Genomic DNA, 18,895 nt, shown 5'->3' with positions numbered 1-18,895 from the left:
TATTTATGGAATAATACAGCACGTTCTATAGCAACATGTGGTCATGTAAAAAACAGGCCCTATCACACAGACACAGGAGGAGACAGAGTAAGGTTGCTATGGGAACCTTAGCTCTAAATGGTCTGGCTTTTGTTGGGCTTAAAATCTCAAACATTGTGTTGCATTAATTCTGTTTTCCTTGAGGTTCTTGCACTAAATATGGAATTGGTTGGATTGTCATTTCAGTCTTACATGTATGTATGCAACATTTTTAAAACAAAATGACATGTGCTAGCTAATACAAGGAAAGAAGAATGCTATTAATTACCACACTGAATTACGGCACTAGAAGAAAATAGACTCGAGAAATAGGGACAAGATTTTTTTTCTGTTCATCTAGCTAAATTTCAGCTATCTGTATACTCACTGGATATGGATCATGTAACCTAACTAATACAGTAAAAGCAGCAGTGGAGGGAACCAAAACAAAAGGCAGGAATGGGGTGGCAACTGTGGAAGAAAAGGGTTGCAGAAATCTCTGTTGGAAGCACGTGAGAGATTTTGTTACTGAAAGAGTAAGAGGAAAGAAGCTGAAAACAGAAACTGAATAAAAGGAAAGAGCCAGAGAGAAAGAAGGGAAGAACTTGAACACTGACAGACAGGAAGCTGAAGGATTGCATTTAGTGCAGGAGTCACAGGGAGAGGTGAGACAGTATTGGATAGAGACTGAAAACAAGGTTGAGTGTGTCTGGGGTGGAGGAGAAGATGGTAGCTGATGGATTGCTATTAAATAAGCTGATGAGGACAGTAGCAGAACTCAAAATACCTCAAAACTATGAAAACACTGTTAATCAGATCCTGCAAATCAGAAACCACAAAAACACTTTAATACAGTTTAATATAAATAGCATATATATTGTTCTAAGGCATTCTTGAATTTTCTGCTGTATGAAAGGATCAAAGTTTCAAGCAGTAATAAAGGAAACCTTCTACAGCACTGGATTTCTTCCCAATATATTTCAAGTGTAATGATGATGATTTCAATGGCAATTTTCCTCTTGGAAAACTACTGATAAGTAATGAATAAGATTTAGTTTTCCCTCCCTGAAATTATGCAATCTATTTTTAAGAAGATTCTCTTTCACTTGCTGAATTTTCCATAGAATGATTACAATCTTTATTCATCCTTGTGGGTGGTACAGAGTCTGGAATTTTTATGATGAAAACCGATACAGCACTTTAAAACTTTTCTATGTTGAAAATCAATACATTTAGCTTTAATACTGCAAGGCAGCAAACAGGACAGACATTAACAATAGGTCAACTCCACTTCAAATGTCCTCATACGGTAACCATAATTTAAACAGGCTGCTAAAATTTCACATTGTTTTAGCAACCATAAATCCTCAGTCAAAGTACATACATATTCAAACTGACAGAAAACTGATCAGTTTTCATGGCTTCTATCTTTGTTTTGTTTAAAATTAAATAAAACAGTGCTTGTGATCCAAGTACCCTTTAGAGAAATTTACAGGATTTGATATATTAAAGCAAGAAAATTTAACCACAAATTACAGCATTTTCTGGAGAAAAAATAGAGATTAATATCTTCATAATATTAAAAGGAAGAGTATCTTTTTTTCTGAGCACTAGTCTGAGTAATATGCTTACATATGTTCACAATATGCTTAAAAACTCTTGTAGACCTCATGCTCCCAGAAAAGACAAGTAACTACCAAAGTGACTCTCAAGAATTTTTCACAGAAAAAGGAGTGAAGAATTAAAACCAGTCTAACCCACTCGTGTAAAAATCTGCAGGCCAATCATACCCTGGTTATGCTCAGAGCAGTTAACATCTTAGCTTTTGACAAAATCAACAGCAATGCTACAGACATTTTTATGTGACATGAGTGTGTTATTATAAGGGCTGCAAGGACTTGGAGTGGTAGCAGCTATTCCCTGACCCCATTGTCTCCTGGCCTCTTGGCCTCCTTCTTTTAACAGCTACATGTGACTACTTGAAAGACACAACCTGATGGTACCCATTAGGAATAATACACCAATGACAACCAGATTAATCCCATCATTATACATGCAGCTAATGATAAGGATTATATATGCCTGGAATGAATCAAAAAGAGAACACATAACACTGTCATTTATCAAAGAGCATAAAGACTTAGAGAATCTTTAAAGTTACAACACATGCTTGTGATAGGCCATTTTATAAACTGGAACAGCTTGTTAACAAATCCTGCAGAACTCACAAATCACTATGAGTTAGAACATCCCCTTCCACTGAGATGTCCTTATACAGTATAATACAAGACAACTCCCATTTCTTTAACCTCCTCTCTCTCAGGGCTCTTATTGCTTATCCCAAAGTTTTCTACAGACTATCAGGGCTGAGGCTGTACTCCATTGAGTATTTCTTACCTCTTATTTCATAGGAATCTTACTAATCATAGTTTGGATATCCATACAATTCTAGAGAAAACTTCATCTTGCACTGAGCCTTCTAAACACATGTCACCATTTGACAATTACTCTATTTCATGTAGATGGGTGCTGTTAGGATACACTTCCATTAAAGAATGTAAATGACATCTTCAAAAATAGCAGTGGACATCCACATCCTTCTAGCAGAGGAAATAATATCTCAGAATGACATTCCTCATCTTGTAGAAAAGAGGAAAAAGACTGAGAAGAGCAAAGAACTTTGGACTTTTACACAGATACGAAAGTCTTCTTACACATCTTTGGGAACCATATTCCAGTCTTCTGAGGTTAAGAACAGGATTAGAGTTCACAGGAATCTGTATAAATGAAAATAAATCATTTAAAACCAGCAAGATGGGACGCAATGAAGACAAGTAAAAAATCATACACTTCAGAAGGAAGAATCAACTGATCTAATCCAAAATGAGATATAGCTCATGGCTAGGGAACAACAGTACAGAAAAGGACCTGCGATTTATGTAGGATTACAAAATGACCATGATCCAACTATGATTTTTTTGACAAATATTTTAGGATCTATTAAAGGGAATCACAGTGTCAGAAGCAGAAGAGAGTCATTTTGCTTTATTCAGCTTTAGAGAGATCCATATTAGTACTGTGTCCTGTTTTGAATATCCCACTTTAAAATACAGACAAGTTAAAGAGACTCCAGAGAGATTAAAAATAAGAAATGAAGGAAGACTGAAGGAACTGTAGAAAAGACAGAGAAACACATCGGCAATATCCCAATATAGAAGTTACTCATAAGTGCAAAGTGAACTCTAAGATAGAAGAAACTTATTTCTAGAGAAGATTATTTAGGTTAATATGGAAAAACTCCCAGCTTTCTAATACACTGTGGTGACTGAAGATCAACATTAAAATGAGATTTCATATGCCAATGACATTTTATAGCTTTACAACTTACCTCTATGCAGAAGGACAAATGAAATGTGTCCTTTACATATTTCAGAGCCTGTATTGGGTAGATTCTCTTCTCTGTAGTATGGTCATTCCTACACATGTTCTTACTGGTTCCACTTCACAGATGACACTGAGTACACCACTGTACTTAACAACTGAAGTACAGAGACAGAAGCACGTCTAGATCTTTAATCTCTTTTGTATATTGAGAAAGAGGTTTAGGAAGTTCTGATTAGAAGGGGAATTCTAAAGAAACAAACACCCAATGCCTGTGCCAGCCGCATGAGCAGTAGGAGAGTAAGTCATGCACACTGTCTATAGGTAGGATGTAGTGATTTTTTGCCGCTGCTTTTATTATGATTATGATACAATCCCTTTTACATAAACGTTACCTTTCTTTGCTTTAGTATGTATTTTTGACTGTATGCACATGGGTTAATATTTGCTGGTTTGCAAGCCCTTGGTGTAATTTATTTTTATAACCATGACTGGATATATACAAAAGTTTCCTACGGGAAACGTGTAGTAACTTTTAATAAAAGATTGCCTTAATTGCTCTGAAACCCAAGTATTCTTAAAGCTTTAGACAAACAGGCTATCTAATGAAACAGACAGGCAAAGGCGATCCTCCTCTAAGATGCATCACCTTTTAGAACCAATTTCAATTAGGTATTTTCTGTTCATTTTACGTGTTTCTTTAAATTAGACATCTCTACCAACAAAAAAATCTTTATTCTAATGGTTATTGACAAAGTATCTGTAAGGATGTCAGCTGCAAAACAGTTTCCTTTTCTGATTGTTTGAGACCATTATAAAGACCATCCTCAAGTTTTGCTAGCTGGCAGTTAAGAACGTGAATTTATTTCCATGTGATTGTGAGTGATTTCTGTGTAGCTTCATACCAAAAAAGTTTCAATATCTATTAAATGTGTTTAAAAATACTTTAGAAGTTGACTTACGCATATTCTCCACTGATTTGAAAAGCATGAGATTAGAGACAGGGTCTGACCCTGTACATACATGCGTAGTATGTTTTGTATGCTGGATGTTTTTGGATGCCTGACATGCCTTAAGCAACAGCCTGAGTCTTGATGCACTTTTCTTTTAATTGCAGCAAAAATATCTGTTATTTTATTTTCCTGATTACACAGTCTTTTAGTTTTTCTTGCTGTAGATGCATTCATTATATTCTTTTTGTTAGCAGATGAAAGACTATTGTGATTATGCTATACTCTTTATGTTGGCAAATACATTTTCTATATTTCCTCCTTTAAATCAGTTAGAACTTCTGCTCTTATTAGTGAAATTATGAAAAAAGCTATCCTGAAAGATAAACAACACTGTTGCCTAATCATAAAGCTTGGACTGCAATAGATAAATGTATTTCATCAGTCTGTATATAAAAATATATTTCCATTACAGAATCACCATAAAAATATGAAGAGAAAAAGTTTATTTCAGATTACCATCACTTACTTCAGGAAACTCACAGCAACTATTATAAAGTGCATCAAAATATCAGTCAAACAAAGCAACAGTTAATTTAAGTATCTTTTATACAGAAATTTTGAACATACACTGGGAAGTATATTCACAGAATCATGGATCTGATGTATTCTCTTAAGCCTTTTATGTCCTCCCCTTTTAACATTTACAAAACTATCAACAGTTTTGCTTTTCTTTAGTTAAAGATCAATTTTCCCTCAAAATGTGTAATAAAGTAATTACCCGATGTACATTACTAAGAAAAATTAAAAATATAAAAGATTGTCCAAATTTTTTCAGATGGAATATTTTATATTTGATTTATAATTGGTCATTTCTTCTTCAGTATGATTCCATGCACATATTTTAAATTACTCTCTTTTATAGTTTTCCTTTTTCTTAGGATCATAATTATGCTTCTATTTAGGAGAGGCCACTGATGTAATGGTTCTGGGCTGCACACCAAAAAATGGTCAGGTGTAGCCCAGACCCTGCACAAAAAAATGTTTTATTTCCAAAAGCAATATCTAATGCTGTGCTGTGGCTAACAATGCTAACACATCACTCTTTATATCGATAAATCTCATTTCGATACTTAATGAGTCATAAGTTTTTTAGCCAAAAACAGTTGCTTGACCTCACTGCCCAACAAGAGAAGTTGCAGATTTAGAGCAAAATTGTTTCTCTTTGAATGGTTATAATGCAGTGAGACAGGGCAGTGAGGCAGTCACAGCAATGAATTTATATTTATTACAGTAGCAGGAAACCTAATAGCTTATTTGTTCATTATGGTTATTCTCCAACACCTACTATTGCATTTTGAGGTAGGCTGACCAGATTTAAAAAGCAGGTCTCCTTCAAGGAAGGAATTATGAAAAAATTTTAGACAAAGTCACAGTGATCTTAAGCAATCTGTAGTTATCTGCTACCTACTTGACAAGCTGTCTTTGATACCAAAACTTAATATAAAACTTTTCCACATCCTGATGCATCACTGTAAGTCCTAGCACATAAATGAATGGTACTTTCCCATTTGGGATGTTACCAAAGAATTAACTGTAGTATGTGAGCTATCCTGGGATAAAATAAGGTAATCCCCCTCACCCCGAAATTAAAATATTAGCTTTAATAGCAAGAAGGCAACATTGCAAGCACAAGAAATAAATTTGACTTTGCTTTAAAATGCACAGCAAAAAACAGGCATCAGGTCATGAGGACAGCAACAAAATTGGTTTTTGGTTTGGTCTGGGTTTTTTTAACAAAGGACATACATAGATTGTGCATCATTAATGCATTCAAGGGACAGTTCTAAGTGGGAAACAGTGAAAAATAATTAGCCAATAACCATTATTTTCTGAAAGGTGGGACTGTTAAAAGAACACTGATTAATAGCCTATGGAATGAGTTCAGGGCTTGTAAATAACAAAAAAGAAAAAGTCAAGATGCCTATAAATTCCCTTAAACATATGCAATTTAAGTAGCAGTAAAAAAAAAATAAGTTATGTACAGTACTAGTTACAGAAATTGCAAAAGTGCAATCCCAAATCCGTTTTACTTCTTTTGTAAGGAAACAGGAATTTCTATGGAGTGGTCACCCCCATTTTGTTGACAAACCTTAAAAAACCTAGAGAAAACAAGAAATAATTGGAAGGAATTGTGAATACAAAAAAAAAAAAGTTTTTTTTTTTTTCCATAATTTCAGTATTGAATAATCTAAGCCGTAGTCATTAATAACAATTTTTTCGTTGTGGGAAGAGAAGGAAAAAATAGATTTCTAAGGTGAAACAAGAAGACTTCATCATTGCCTAATGAATTAAGTAGCTTTTCACTTTATGCAGTGCTGAGCCAACAGAGCTGTGCACATGCAAGCGTTTGTAAAATTCAGGATCTTAGACTGGGTCCTGTGAACATAGTGGGATTAGTCAACTTGTAGTGGCTGCTAAAGGCCAGGTAGTAATGGTCTGATGCATTTCATCCCTAGGATCTTACTCTGTGAATACAATTAACAGTTTGGCTGAGAACAGGAAGAAAACAGTAAATTCTGTATGACTTCCCCCCAACAGGAAGGGGGTATGCTGATTTTCTCTTTGTCATTGATGACTCAGTTACTTCTTAAACATGAAGAAAATCCGCTTGTTCTAAGTAAAGTTTAAGCCACTCTAAGGCTGAGAATAGACTACTAATGAAAGCTTAATGAAAAACAGATGAACAAGAGATTTGACTACACGCTATTCTCTTGCATCCTTCAAGAGCTTCAAAATAAAGGAAAAAAATACTACTGCAGACAGATGTAATTTTGGGGCAGCTCTTCTCCGTAGAAAAGTAGATGTTAAATTACCAATAAAAAAGTCTAAAATCAACCATCCATCTAGATAAATATTGGTAACTTCTTTACCTGACATTTCTACTTTAGGAGGTATCATAATCTACACTGTGCCTCAGCTAACTAAAAATAACCCATATTTGATGTCTTGACTCGGATCAACAAAAGTACACTACTGTGTATCAAACATTTATCAAAAAAACTCATAATCCTTAGGTTTTTTTAAAACAGTGAATAACTGAGTAGACATGAAGCAGTCTGGTCTCAACTGTGCTTAAGAACTTGCTTTTATGAATTAATGTTGTAACCTCTGTAGTAAACCCGCCATCTAGACAATGTTCTTCTGAGATACAATTGATACTTTTTGAAAATTATAGATTTCCATTTTTCTAGGGTTTTTTGTTTGTGGGCTGGTTTATGTTGCTGTTAGGATTTTGTTGTTTGGGTTTTTTTAAGTTAGGTTTCTATTAAGCATTTCTATTGAAGTCTTCTGGTTTCTGTATAATTACCTTGCACTAATTTTACCTATTTTTTTCTTTTAATTTTATTAAAATTAAATATTTTATTCAGAAGTCTTTTTTTTTTCTAAGGAGATTCTGAAGGTCAGGGCATGTTGGCCAGCACCGTTCCAGCTTTTGGAATTCTTTCTGACCACTCATTAGTTCTGCTGGTGTGAGGTAGCGTTTGGGGAGCAGCCTGACGTCTCATTGTGTTTTCTTCCAGGCCAGTTCTGCACTCTTATCTGCTTCTGTGTACCTCTTGCTTGTGTAAAAACTGAGCATTCCTACTTGAAGTATTTTTACTTTGGCTTATGACTATGGTTGGTGTCAATACAGAAAATTCAGTTTTTAATTTCCATATGCATTAGGTACTTGAATTTACCTAACTTAGGACTTTAGTCTACAAACTCTCAAGCTCAAGCATCTTTGGGAGCTAATTTTTTAAGCATTAGTAATTTTTGGAAACTAGCTACTTTAAATTAGACATAAAAATTCCCCAGTTCTGCAGTAAAAATTGGGTCAAGAGAATTCCAGATGAAGGAACCCATTCAAGAAAGGAGGATCTACTTTTCCCTACCTCAAGACTATCACAGTTTACCTCCCAGATTTTAAAGGATGTATTTTTCATACTTTGGCTTCACAAGAAGTCTTTTTTAAATGTAAAACCTCACATGCTAAAAAAGGGGCTTTTAAATTTAAATACACCTGAGAGCATGACTTGCAATTTCTGTATAGTTGGCTTGGCAACGCTGTTCGTTTTGCAGAATCCAGCTTTGAATTTAAATACGCCTTGATTAGGCCACAGCTTTTATGATTTGCAAGAACTCGTAAGACCTGCGTGGCCTCTAACCCAAGCGTGAGCACGGTGACAGACGAGCGGGCCCCAGAGCTACGCCATGGGCTTCCACACTCCTGAAAGTCCATTCATTTTACGCAGACCGATCCACCTCCTCACCTCCCAAAAGCTGCCGCCTCCGAGCTGATCAAGGGGGGAGCGGGAGAGCCCGAGGCATTACCGGGCGCAGCCCTACTGCGGCCATTTTATCGTCTAGGGGCCGCCGGCTTTGCCGCGGCCCCCAGCGCGGGTGGCGGCCCGGGCGAACCGGGGGTCCCGGCAGGGGTGTGCCGGTGAGGTCCCGCCGCGCCGTTCATGGAGGAGAGGGGCGGCAGCGCGACGCGCACCGTTCTCTTATCCGCCCCGTGTGCTCTGAGGTACCGCCGGCGGAGAGCCGGCCAGGCCCGCCTCCCCCGGCGGGCGCCATCAGCGGCTGCTGGGCCAGACCCAGCCGGCAACCGCTCGGGGGCCTGCTGGTGGCGGGCTCGGTGAGGGAGGCGCGGGCGCACTACCCCCGCTTCCTCCTGCACGGGGTCCGGAAAGCAACGCGGCCCGGGCCGCCGTGCACGCGGACTCGGAGCGGGAGAGGGCCGGGCCTCGGCAGCACCGCCGCTGCTGCGGGTCACCCAGCCTTCCGCAGTGGGGGTGGGCGGCGGAGCGCGCAGGCCGGGGGAAGGGCCAGGCCCCGACCGTCTCTTTGGGCGATGGAGTGAGTGAGGGAGCGAGGCTCGGCAGCAGGAAGATGGCCGGTGGCAGCAGTGGCGGCGGCTGCAGAGACAGCTTGTTTCTGGAAGGTGAGTGTATGGCTGAGAGGGGGGGAATGCGGCCCATGGGCTGCATTTCTATCCTGGCAACCAGTAAGGGGCACAGTACAGACCGGGGAATGGGAGAGGCAGGCGTGTGTGTGTGTGCATCTGAGGGGTAGAGGGGGAGGAATGGGTCCCCTTCGGGGGACGACGACAATGAGAGGTGGCTTCGTGGTGGGGGAAGGGTGGGTGCCGTTAAGGGGTGGTTTGATTTGGTGAAAAGAGAACTACTTTTGAGGGAGGGATTAGTCAGGGCGATTCTATGCCTTATTCTTTTGCTTTTATTTCTTTTAATGTTCCAAGGCTTTGGAAGTGCAGTGGTTTCTTTGTAGGGGCAGAGGTCTGAGAGTAGCCTGAGCATGGTGCAACGGGGCCGGTTTTGCAGCGGGAGGGATCTTCTGCCGGCGGGTCGGTGGGCTGGGGGGCGGCCGAGCAAGGTTAGCTCTAGGTGAGGAGGGGAGGCCAGGATTGCTGTGCCGCCTCCCCGCTGCACTGCCTTGCCTTTAGCCTGCTCTCAGGCCCCGGCCTAGCCCTTACCCTTTCACCCCACCATATAATGAGGCTCATGTGCTTCTAAAATACTATTTTAAATGTTTGGGACTGAGGTTAATTTTGGGAGGGGGATCATCCTTACATTTATGATGCGAGGCTGATGATGAATCTGTTCATAGCAAGTGAAAGAAACCTTTAGCGTGTATAAAACCTTGAGTAGTCTTTTTGATATATGGGTTTGGTGGTTAAGTGGTTGGTTTGTTTGTTTGCCTGTTTGTTTTTTGTCGCTATAAAGCTATTAATTAAAATGCAGAAAGTCTCCTGAAATTCAAATGCCTTTAACTGTTGAGACTTCAGTTTCACCAATTAAAAAAAAATAATAAATCTGCTATTGTAGTCTTACAAAATTGTTATAAGCAAATATCCTGATGACATAGGCCAATAGTCTGTTAAATTCTGCTAAGTTACCATGATGATAATGAAGAAAAATATATATTAATGAAATGAATTATTCCTCATAAGCAGAGTTTTTCCAGTCAGGGATAAGTTTAGCATTGGAGATTTTGCAGTACCTTTATTACACAGAGCACACACCTCTTGCAGATTTTCTCTTGCTGCAGTTATGTTGGGCTTTTATTTTATTACTAGATGTTCTGGAATAGAGGTACTGTGTGAACAAAAATACTGCTTGTTGTTTTGAGTAATTAATCTGAAATTCTGATGTTCAGAAACTCTTTCTGCTTAATAATGGCTATTACGTTACTTACCTTCTACCTTTAAAGCCGTGAAATGCAGACACTCCATTTTTTTTCCTGAACTCTCTCCACAGAATACAGTGGGCTTTGCTCAGACAACTAAAACTGTCAAGGTGATGATGACTAGTCACTGTCTTCTGTTGTACACCTTGGCTATTTGCTGGTTGTACAGGTGGCTAAGAAAAGACAGATTTCATACACATCACCCACATGATTTCTACTTGGGAGATGTCTTTCCAAGGGCAGGACCAATTACAACACTGGGTAGCACCCCCATTAGAAGTTTCGGTATTCCACGGCTGGTGAATTATCAGCTGGTTTTGTGTTTTCCCAGTATTTGGGGAGTGTTAATTTTAGGACTGATGATGTGATAGTGTGTGAGTGCACATGCATGTGTGAAGCAAAACTAATGTGAATGGTGACAAAAAAATTCTGAGGATGGCCCGAGTCCAAATGGGATGATAGTACTATACCAAATCTAGTAAGAGCTGGTAAACTTCATACTGATTTGAAACAAAGGGAAACGAAGGCTTTCTGATGTTATTTGAAGAGGGATGAGATGTGCTTATTAGGGATGTTGACTTTACAGGAAAATGTAAAGTCACAGAATATATATATTTATAGGGTTTTCTGGCAATCTGTAATCTGGATCTGAGAGCACATTAGATGCACCTAATGATGGTAGAACCACCATTATGTAAAGGTGAGACAAGCGCAAGAGTGCCAGACTTGTGAAACAAGTGTAACATGGACGAAAGCAGGGATAAAAGTGTATGGAGTAGGAAATATGGCAACTTCTATTGCAAGGTGATTAATCCATGAACCTATAGTTACATTTATAAGTAGTCTGGGTATATTTCATTAACTTGAAGTATATGTAAGCAACAACCTAAAATTGTTTACTTGATGTTTTTGGAGTGTTATATTAAAGGCTGGTAAAGAGGAAGGGAGGACTCTCCTGTCCATCCCTGGTGTTAAAGCATAAAACTAATTATGTGCCAAATAGATCCATCACTGATTAAACTCAGTCTAATGGAAACAGTTCTGTTGAAGCATGTACCTATATGTGTATGTGTGTATACATATGTGTACACAGAAACTTCTGATCCTGTCATGCTTATGTTGAATATCAGTCAGACTTAAACATACAGGTAAATTAAATAAATTGCTTTTAAGTGTGATGGTTGTTCAGAATTTTGTTTTTGATTCCACATGTCTAGTAGGATGCTCATTTAGTGTAACAGACGTTACTATGAAGAAATGTGGCTGTCATTCTACTGTTAAATTGCTTCCTTTTAATATTTTTATTATTTTCTTCTCCAGTAAAAATAAAATGGTCTTTCTGGAAGGGTGTTCCTTGAGTGATTTATCTGTTGCCTTTCTGGTAATGCTTTTGTTGAATACAGTGATTCATACTGGTACATGTTTTTTGTCCAGTTTTGCATATCTAATGTGTCATCATTATTTATCTGTGTTGCATAGGCTGTTCAATGGGAAATGTGAAGAAGATTCTTAGAACTATAATGTTTGACTTTTTTTTTTTTTTTTTTTTTTTGAAGCGTCATTTGTTACCATTCTGGAGCAGTGCTAGTAGTCGATATGTTGTATACAGTGATATACATGGTCTGTGTGTTTACTTTTCATGAAATGTCAGGACTGTTAGACTTTAGAAGTGTGGAAAGTACCTTATTTTTGTTATTTAAGCTAGTTTGCACATGGAATTAGTAAAACTTTTCTGAATTTACTTTCCTAAAGTAAAGTTTCTAAGTTATAGGCAGAATATGTAGAAATTCACAGAAACAAATAGCCCTGTGGCATGCAAATTCTCTCCTGACTTGGAGAAGTAGAAATTTAATGATTCCTACTTGAAGGAATTCCTGTGTTTTTCAACTGATAGTCACACCTAAAATAAGAAACAGTGACAGGCAAATCTTTTTGGATTTAGAACAGGGGGATGTTCAGCATGGGGGAATGGAGACGACTCCTAATCATTCCCCCTAGGGAAAAATTGTGAGAACTTGTGTTATATTCTGCCTCCTTGGATATTGCTAAGTTGCAATGAAGTTGTAATTTCTCTTTTCCAGCCTTTCATTTAAAGCTTCCCCATGTTTGTGCAGTTGATAACAGGCAAACTTTAAAGTATTCCTATATGCACCTATTTTCCTGATGAAAGGAGAAGCATTTTGTTCCTTCCTGCCTTTTTTTTTTTTTTTTTCCTCTTCAGTTTCCTGGTGGTTACAGTAGTGATACTGAGAACCTGTATTGAATTTTCTTTCTGAGGATCTCTTTCCTAACGAATGTTGCCAGTCCCTACCTTCAGAGCTCCTGAGAGATTTCAGTTTAGTCATGACAGGAATTTGGTCAATTTTCATCCCATTTTCTTGGCTACAAGTTTCCTAATAGTAGAGAAAAGTATGTGGAGTTCCTATTAACAGCAGCAACAGAAACTTCACAGTTGTCTGTCAGAGGACTTTAGAAGACTGCTTTGTTTTTCATTCAGCTCACATGTGAAGAATTGTCTTCACATAGTAAGGGTTGTAGACTTGTGTATTTTCTTAAAGGTAGATGAGATTCTGGAGTGGTACAGAAACATGCAGAATTTGTATCTTAGTGTATAGACACAGAGTTGCCATTTGAAGTGATCAGCCTTTCCTGCCTTTTTCTTCCTTCCCCTCCCCCTCTTTTGATCGTATTGAGAAATCACTGAGAGGAGTAATACAAGTTAGGAGGGCAGAGAGGAGTTTATATTCAGGTAGAACACTTGAGGATTTTCTACCTTCTGTGACTCTTCATTTTTCTCTTAACAGTGAAATTTAATTAATTGTAACTGTTCCTGAATCAGTCTGCTGCTTTGTTTATGGCCTAATGGAGATGAGTATTAGCTTGCAAATGAGGGGAAGGTATCATTCACTTTGTTCTGTGCCTTTGCCATAATCTAAACTCCTGCTCTATGATGTTGAATTATTCTTTGGTTTGTGTCAGTCCCGTAAATGTCCAGACGTGTTCTGTTCCTTTTGTCGTTTTTCTTTACAGTAGTTTTTGATTGGAAAGTGAGAGATTTGTGAATTTTTCATGTTTGCTTATGTCTCCCAATCTCTGACCCATTCAGAATTTCTTTCCAACGCTGCCTATGTGTCTTTTCAGACCTTTGTTCAGATGTCCTTTCCAGTAGTTTTAAGACTAAGAAACCTTATTAACTTCAATGACGGATTATATTCTAGGACTGAAATCCACTTGCTGAGAACTGTTTCTCAAAGTGAAACTATTTTCTTATTGTCTTATTTTTTATATGTGCCTATCTGACTTTTGAGTAAAGCAGGCTACTTCTTAAGACATGTAGAAAAATGCTAAAAATTAACTTCTTTGTTAATGCTCTAAAACGCATGTTGTAATATGCTCGGTAGCACATTCTTAAATAATAACCTGTGTCCAAGTCCTCTTCCGCATCATCACCTTTGTTTTAATTTTAAGATTTAGGATTCTAGGAGCCCAGGTTTGTCCTCTGCTTTCTCCGTTCGAAAGCGTCTGTGTGCAGTATTCTGGTTTTCATTATGGAGGCATTTATTATTTGATAGTTTTCCTAAATAGCTGCTACTGTAATAATGTTGCATGAAGTGAGACATAGAAGCTTCAGGTGTAAGAGTAACTGTGTTGTATGGGATGCCTCATTAGTTACTTTCTGGCACTTGGATTTGGTAGTAAAACACTACTCTTTCCGCAGAAAAAGTACAGAAATTCTGCTGAGTTGGGGGGGGGTGGGGGTGTGAGAATGTTCCTAAAAGAGGTCCTTACACTCTTCTTTATGTAAGTAGAAATACAAAAGTAATAGTAATAACACAAGTAACTACAGCAATATGTGGCTTGATAGCAAGCATAAACCAGTATTTTGCAAATGTCTGCACAGATACTTTTATGATGATCCTATTTGGGTATTTTAGTCTTTTGCTTCTTGTTTTATGTACAAGGATAAAATGTAATAGATTATTTATTGTAATGGTTTCAACAACTTTGGCTTTTATTACTGTTGTTTTTGTAGGACTGCATGGATTGCAGTGCAGCGTCAGACTTTCTGTGGAGTTTTAGTTGTGTCTCTTTGTGGAGAGAACTAAGGGGTTTCAAGGTGTGTTGTGTTGTAGCAGGTCCTATGATGCGAGGTTGATCACCAAACTCACCACTTTTAAATACTGCTTTATAAGAATATGAGGGGGTTTTAGGTCATATCGCATAATTTTGTCTCCTCTCTTCCCACGAATAGCTGTTAAACCTTTTGTTTGCAGAGGAGTAGAGATCTCGCAGATAAACATCTAGGAATTTTGAGACACTTGCTTAGTTCCGTAAAACAGGGAAGTCAGAATCAGTGTCCCGGAAGTAAAGGTTTCAGTGCTGCCTCAGTATGGTTTGGTTTGCTTCTAACACGTGAGTTCATAGACTGGCAGAGGAGTCTGGGATCAGGACAGACAGAGTGCTAAGTACACAGGACAGTGTGTGCCTCCATCTGTGTGTATCTTGCAGAAAGTAGTAGAAGAGTGTACAGAACAGCTGCAGGATACTGGGAAAACAGTATTAACAAAAATGGAGCTGTTGTGGTGGGGGAGGTTGGAGAAATAAAGGCAACAAATTCTTTTTGCAGGTAAAGCAGCAAATTCTTTTTGCAGGTAAACCAGCTTGGTTGTTCCAAACTAATAGGCGCTTCCACTGGGGGAAGTAATTTGGAAAGTTAATTTCTTTTGGCTCATGTTTTAGCACCTATTTGGTTTCAATTTAGAGGGTTTTTGAGGTTGAGATGTTCTTACATAGGTTGACATTTGTCGAATGCTCTGTACTTGATTACTTTGTGTTTACATCTAAGAAAATTAAAGCACTAGTAAAATGCTTACTGTTCTTATTCATTGTATATGTAGAATTAAACCTGGTGGTAATTTGATCTTACACAGTTTTTTAAAGCATGTGTTACTAAACTTTTAGTGTTCAGCAGCCTATTGTGTATAATATTTTCAGGTGAAGTAAAATTTGGTGTCTTATGTTGGCCAAGTCAGTTGCATATGAATGTTGTGTTCAGAGGAATAAATGGCACTTCCATAGTGGGTGCTCAGCAGCCTGTATTGATGGGTGTCATGACACAGAAATAATTACCTGGCAATCTTTATCACCTTGATCCTTCACAAATATAAGATGAAAAAAAATATTTTTCATTTTGCTGCTGAGGCCACAAAATTTCCTTTAGGAAATGTGGAAAAGATAACCAGTTGTTAAATAATGGGTTAAAATCAAACAGTATATTTTTAATAATTAAATCACTGCCTAATTTAGTGACACATGTTTAGAGTGGAAGCTTGCTTTGAGAACTGCTAACATGGTATAAGTAGAGCTTAGTAGTTTGTTAGTACATAGACGTATTTTTGAGATGTCTTTTGAGTACTTTCAACAGAATGTCATAAAAGTACTGAAAACTTATGTAATTTTCTTGGATGGTATAGTCTACATGCACAGACCTGGGGATTGTGCCAAATGGAATTCAGTCTCTAAATTACAGTCTAGTATAAATCAGAATACAGAATGGCTAATGGTTATTTGGGTACTGTAGTTAACAGGGATGATTATAAGTAAATAACTTGTGAGAAGATGTTTTATTTTGATTTATGATTTAATGTCTGCTGTGAGTTAAGGAATTAGCATTTTGGCAATGCTGTTGTTTAAATAACTTTAAATAATCTGTAGAAGAAATTATGTTCTAATATATGAGGATAGTTGACTATTAAAAGGATTGTAGCAAATGCAAGAGTACTGATGTGTAGTGTACAGTAGCAATTTGCAGCATGGATAGCAAATTTGAAAATAAAGCTTTCAAAATAAACTGAAGAACAGTAAAATGATTAAGGTGAGATGCTGCTGTCGTGTACAGGGTAATAATAAATTGGGTGTATGAATTCCCTAAAGCAGCAAACTGTGACATTGCTGCTTTTATCTTATCATGCAGCAACTCCATTTTGGATGCAAAGCTAAATGGTGACTATTTATTGTTTCTCTTTGCAAGACTTAAAATTATTAATTGGTTTGGGGATAGGGACTAACAGAACATTATTGACTGATTAGAGGGAGTTATGTATTGCAGCTGTGCTGCACTGAGGCTGCAGGTGGGGGAGAGATGCCTGCTTCTCTCCTCTGGATGCTCCCCCAACCTTTCCCCCCCGCCTCAAACTGCTGTCTTGTGGCGTGTCTTGTACTTTCCTACCACCCCTGAGACTTACCAGTTTATTGCCAGAGGTTGAAGTTGTTGTGTACAGTTTTCTCATACTGGCTTTTTGCCAAACTTCTGTTGAATTTGCTCACTGAACCGTAAGTGGGAGAGGCTTGACAATGGTTTGACGGAGGAGGGCAGACAGACTGCATGTGAGAAAAGGATATTTCTACTTTCATCTCTCATTGGTGACCTGTTAAATCAGGTTAAGTTGTAATATGTAACTTAAACTTTAGAATAAATAATTTTGTGTAACAGCAGCTTTACTCTTCCCAGGGAAATGCAGTTATTTTAAATAACAGGTTAACTTCTGTGCAGAACAAGTTTTCAGGCTGGAGACGGGAGGGAATAAACTAAAAAGCTGTGGTTATTCCTGGGTTGGTCAGCAGGCCTTCAAAAGGTTTTTGTTAATGGGTAAGCACTGCAAGTGCTGCATGAGACAAGGAAACATTTCTGAATGAGTGTCCCAGTAATTCCTATGAAAGAATAATTTGGAGTGAAAGCTGCTGACTTTTGGGATATCTTTTCTCTGACTTCAGTGATGGTAAATAAAGAACAGTTATGATCTAGAAATTGTACAAAGACTTCCTGAGTTCGGTTTGATTTTAGATCATATAAGCTGGAGCAAAAAGTCTCCTTGTTGTTTGTTTGGAGTTTTTTATATTTTAATTTTTTTTAAATAGGACTTGCCACAGGGCTGGTTTAGGAATGATATATACCAATAACATCTTGCTGGTGTAGTAAAATATAATACGACATCATATGATTAGTATTATGTAATCTTTGAAGTATATGTGTGTAAGAAACTGGTACAGAAATATTTTCATGAGAATATTTTTGTCCAGTGCCATACAATTGTTTCATTTGCACTAAAATTTATTTTTCTGAAATACTTTTATTAATGATGTAGGTTATATATGTGTTTGTTTGGCATGTCCGATTTTTATGGCTCATTTAGCAAAATATGAATATCCTTATAACAATTTAATACAACAGTCTAACAGGAAGATTATTCAAGAGCCTATTAGATTAGAATTTGAACTATGAAGTAGATGTTAGCTTTCATATTTACAATTGCCTTTGTCATTTCTGAGGGTCACTTCTAGAAACATTTACTAGAGTTCATTGTAACTGTATTTTTAGCAAGCCTTACTGCTCAAGAGGTAATGTAAGGATCCTTTACAACTGCAAATAAACTTTCAAAAGTTTATTCTGTTGGACTGCTTTGGTCCAGGTTATGATGATGGATATACCTGGCGCAGTGGGGCACTAAACCTTTAACTGACATTACCAGTTCTGCCATTAGGCAAATATATTTTATATATAGCTGAATCTTTACCTGTTGAATACCACAAAAAAAAACCCCAAACTATTATTAATGTAGTAAAGAAGTTCTTTGTCATCCAGCAAAGCTTTTGTTAGATGGAAAAGGCACTGTTCCTTACTTGGAAGAGATAGTGTGCACTGTGATCAAAAGAACTGATAGATCAAGGTAAGGATAATTTAATCTTTGGATGAAGGTGGCTGAAGCTCGTCTCTAGTTGGAGGCTGGTGTCTTAAGTTGTATGTTTTGCTTCAGCTGTCTTTTGAGTGTTATTTCTTGAAAAGTAGGTTTGTAATTATTAGCAGTCAACAGGCTGATGTGTTACTTTGTTATATTAAAAATTGATTGATAGCACTTCTTCACTTCCTTTACAAGTAATTACTAAGGCAGTGTTTGTTTTTCCAGGGATGTTAAAATTATTTTTTAGCTTTTTAAAAATAAATCCCACTTAGTGAATTTTAGTATACTGCAGTTTAGTTAATAGTTGTCAGTGTTCCTTAAACTCGTTGTTACATCTAGTGAACTTTTATACTTCCATTATAAAGAGTACTGTGGTTTTAATGCGGTAACGTAGTTGTATTACATCATGTCTCGTTGCACTGGTGATTTCTAATTGCAGAGGAAATTGAAGTATATAGTGTATCTGGTATAAGCAGGAGGCTGTTACTTATTTGTGTTGCGTTTCTCTGGGGGTTTTTTTTGTTTGGTTTTTTTTTTTTTTTATTTTTTTGGTTT

The 18,895-nt window shown here is 37.5% G+C and overlaps 1 protein-coding gene across 7 annotated transcripts in view; it reads left to right on the top strand.

Annotated features, from left to right (window-relative positions):
• Positions 1 to 8,262: 8,262 nt before the first annotated feature.
• Positions 8,263 to 18,895, top strand: part of SENP6 (SUMO specific peptidase 6) — an 80,504-nt gene continuing 69,871 nt past the window's right edge. Inside the window, exon 1 of one of the 7 annotated variants that reach the window (XM_061358401.1) lies at positions 8,263 to 9,339. Coding sequence is in view for 1 of the 7 variants with exons in the window: in XM_061358403.1 (XP_061214387.1) it covers positions 9,288 to 9,339 (52 nt within the window). In the remaining 6 variants the exon portion in view is untranslated. The remainder of the gene's footprint in view (positions 9,340 to 18,895) is intronic. The other 6 variants (XM_061358397.1, XM_061358398.1, XM_061358399.1 and 3 more) reach the window with 6 other exon arrangements.

This window comes from Neopsephotus bourkii, unplaced genomic scaffold (assembly GCF_033783945.1).
Source record: "Neopsephotus bourkii isolate Nb327-2 ecotype Australia unplaced genomic scaffold, CSIRO-AGI_Nbou_v1 NB_941, whole genome shotgun sequence".
Taxonomy (NCBI): domain Eukaryota; kingdom Metazoa; phylum Chordata; class Aves; order Psittaciformes; family Psittacidae; genus Neopsephotus; species Neopsephotus bourkii.
This window is presented reverse-complemented; position numbering and strand designations above follow the sequence as displayed.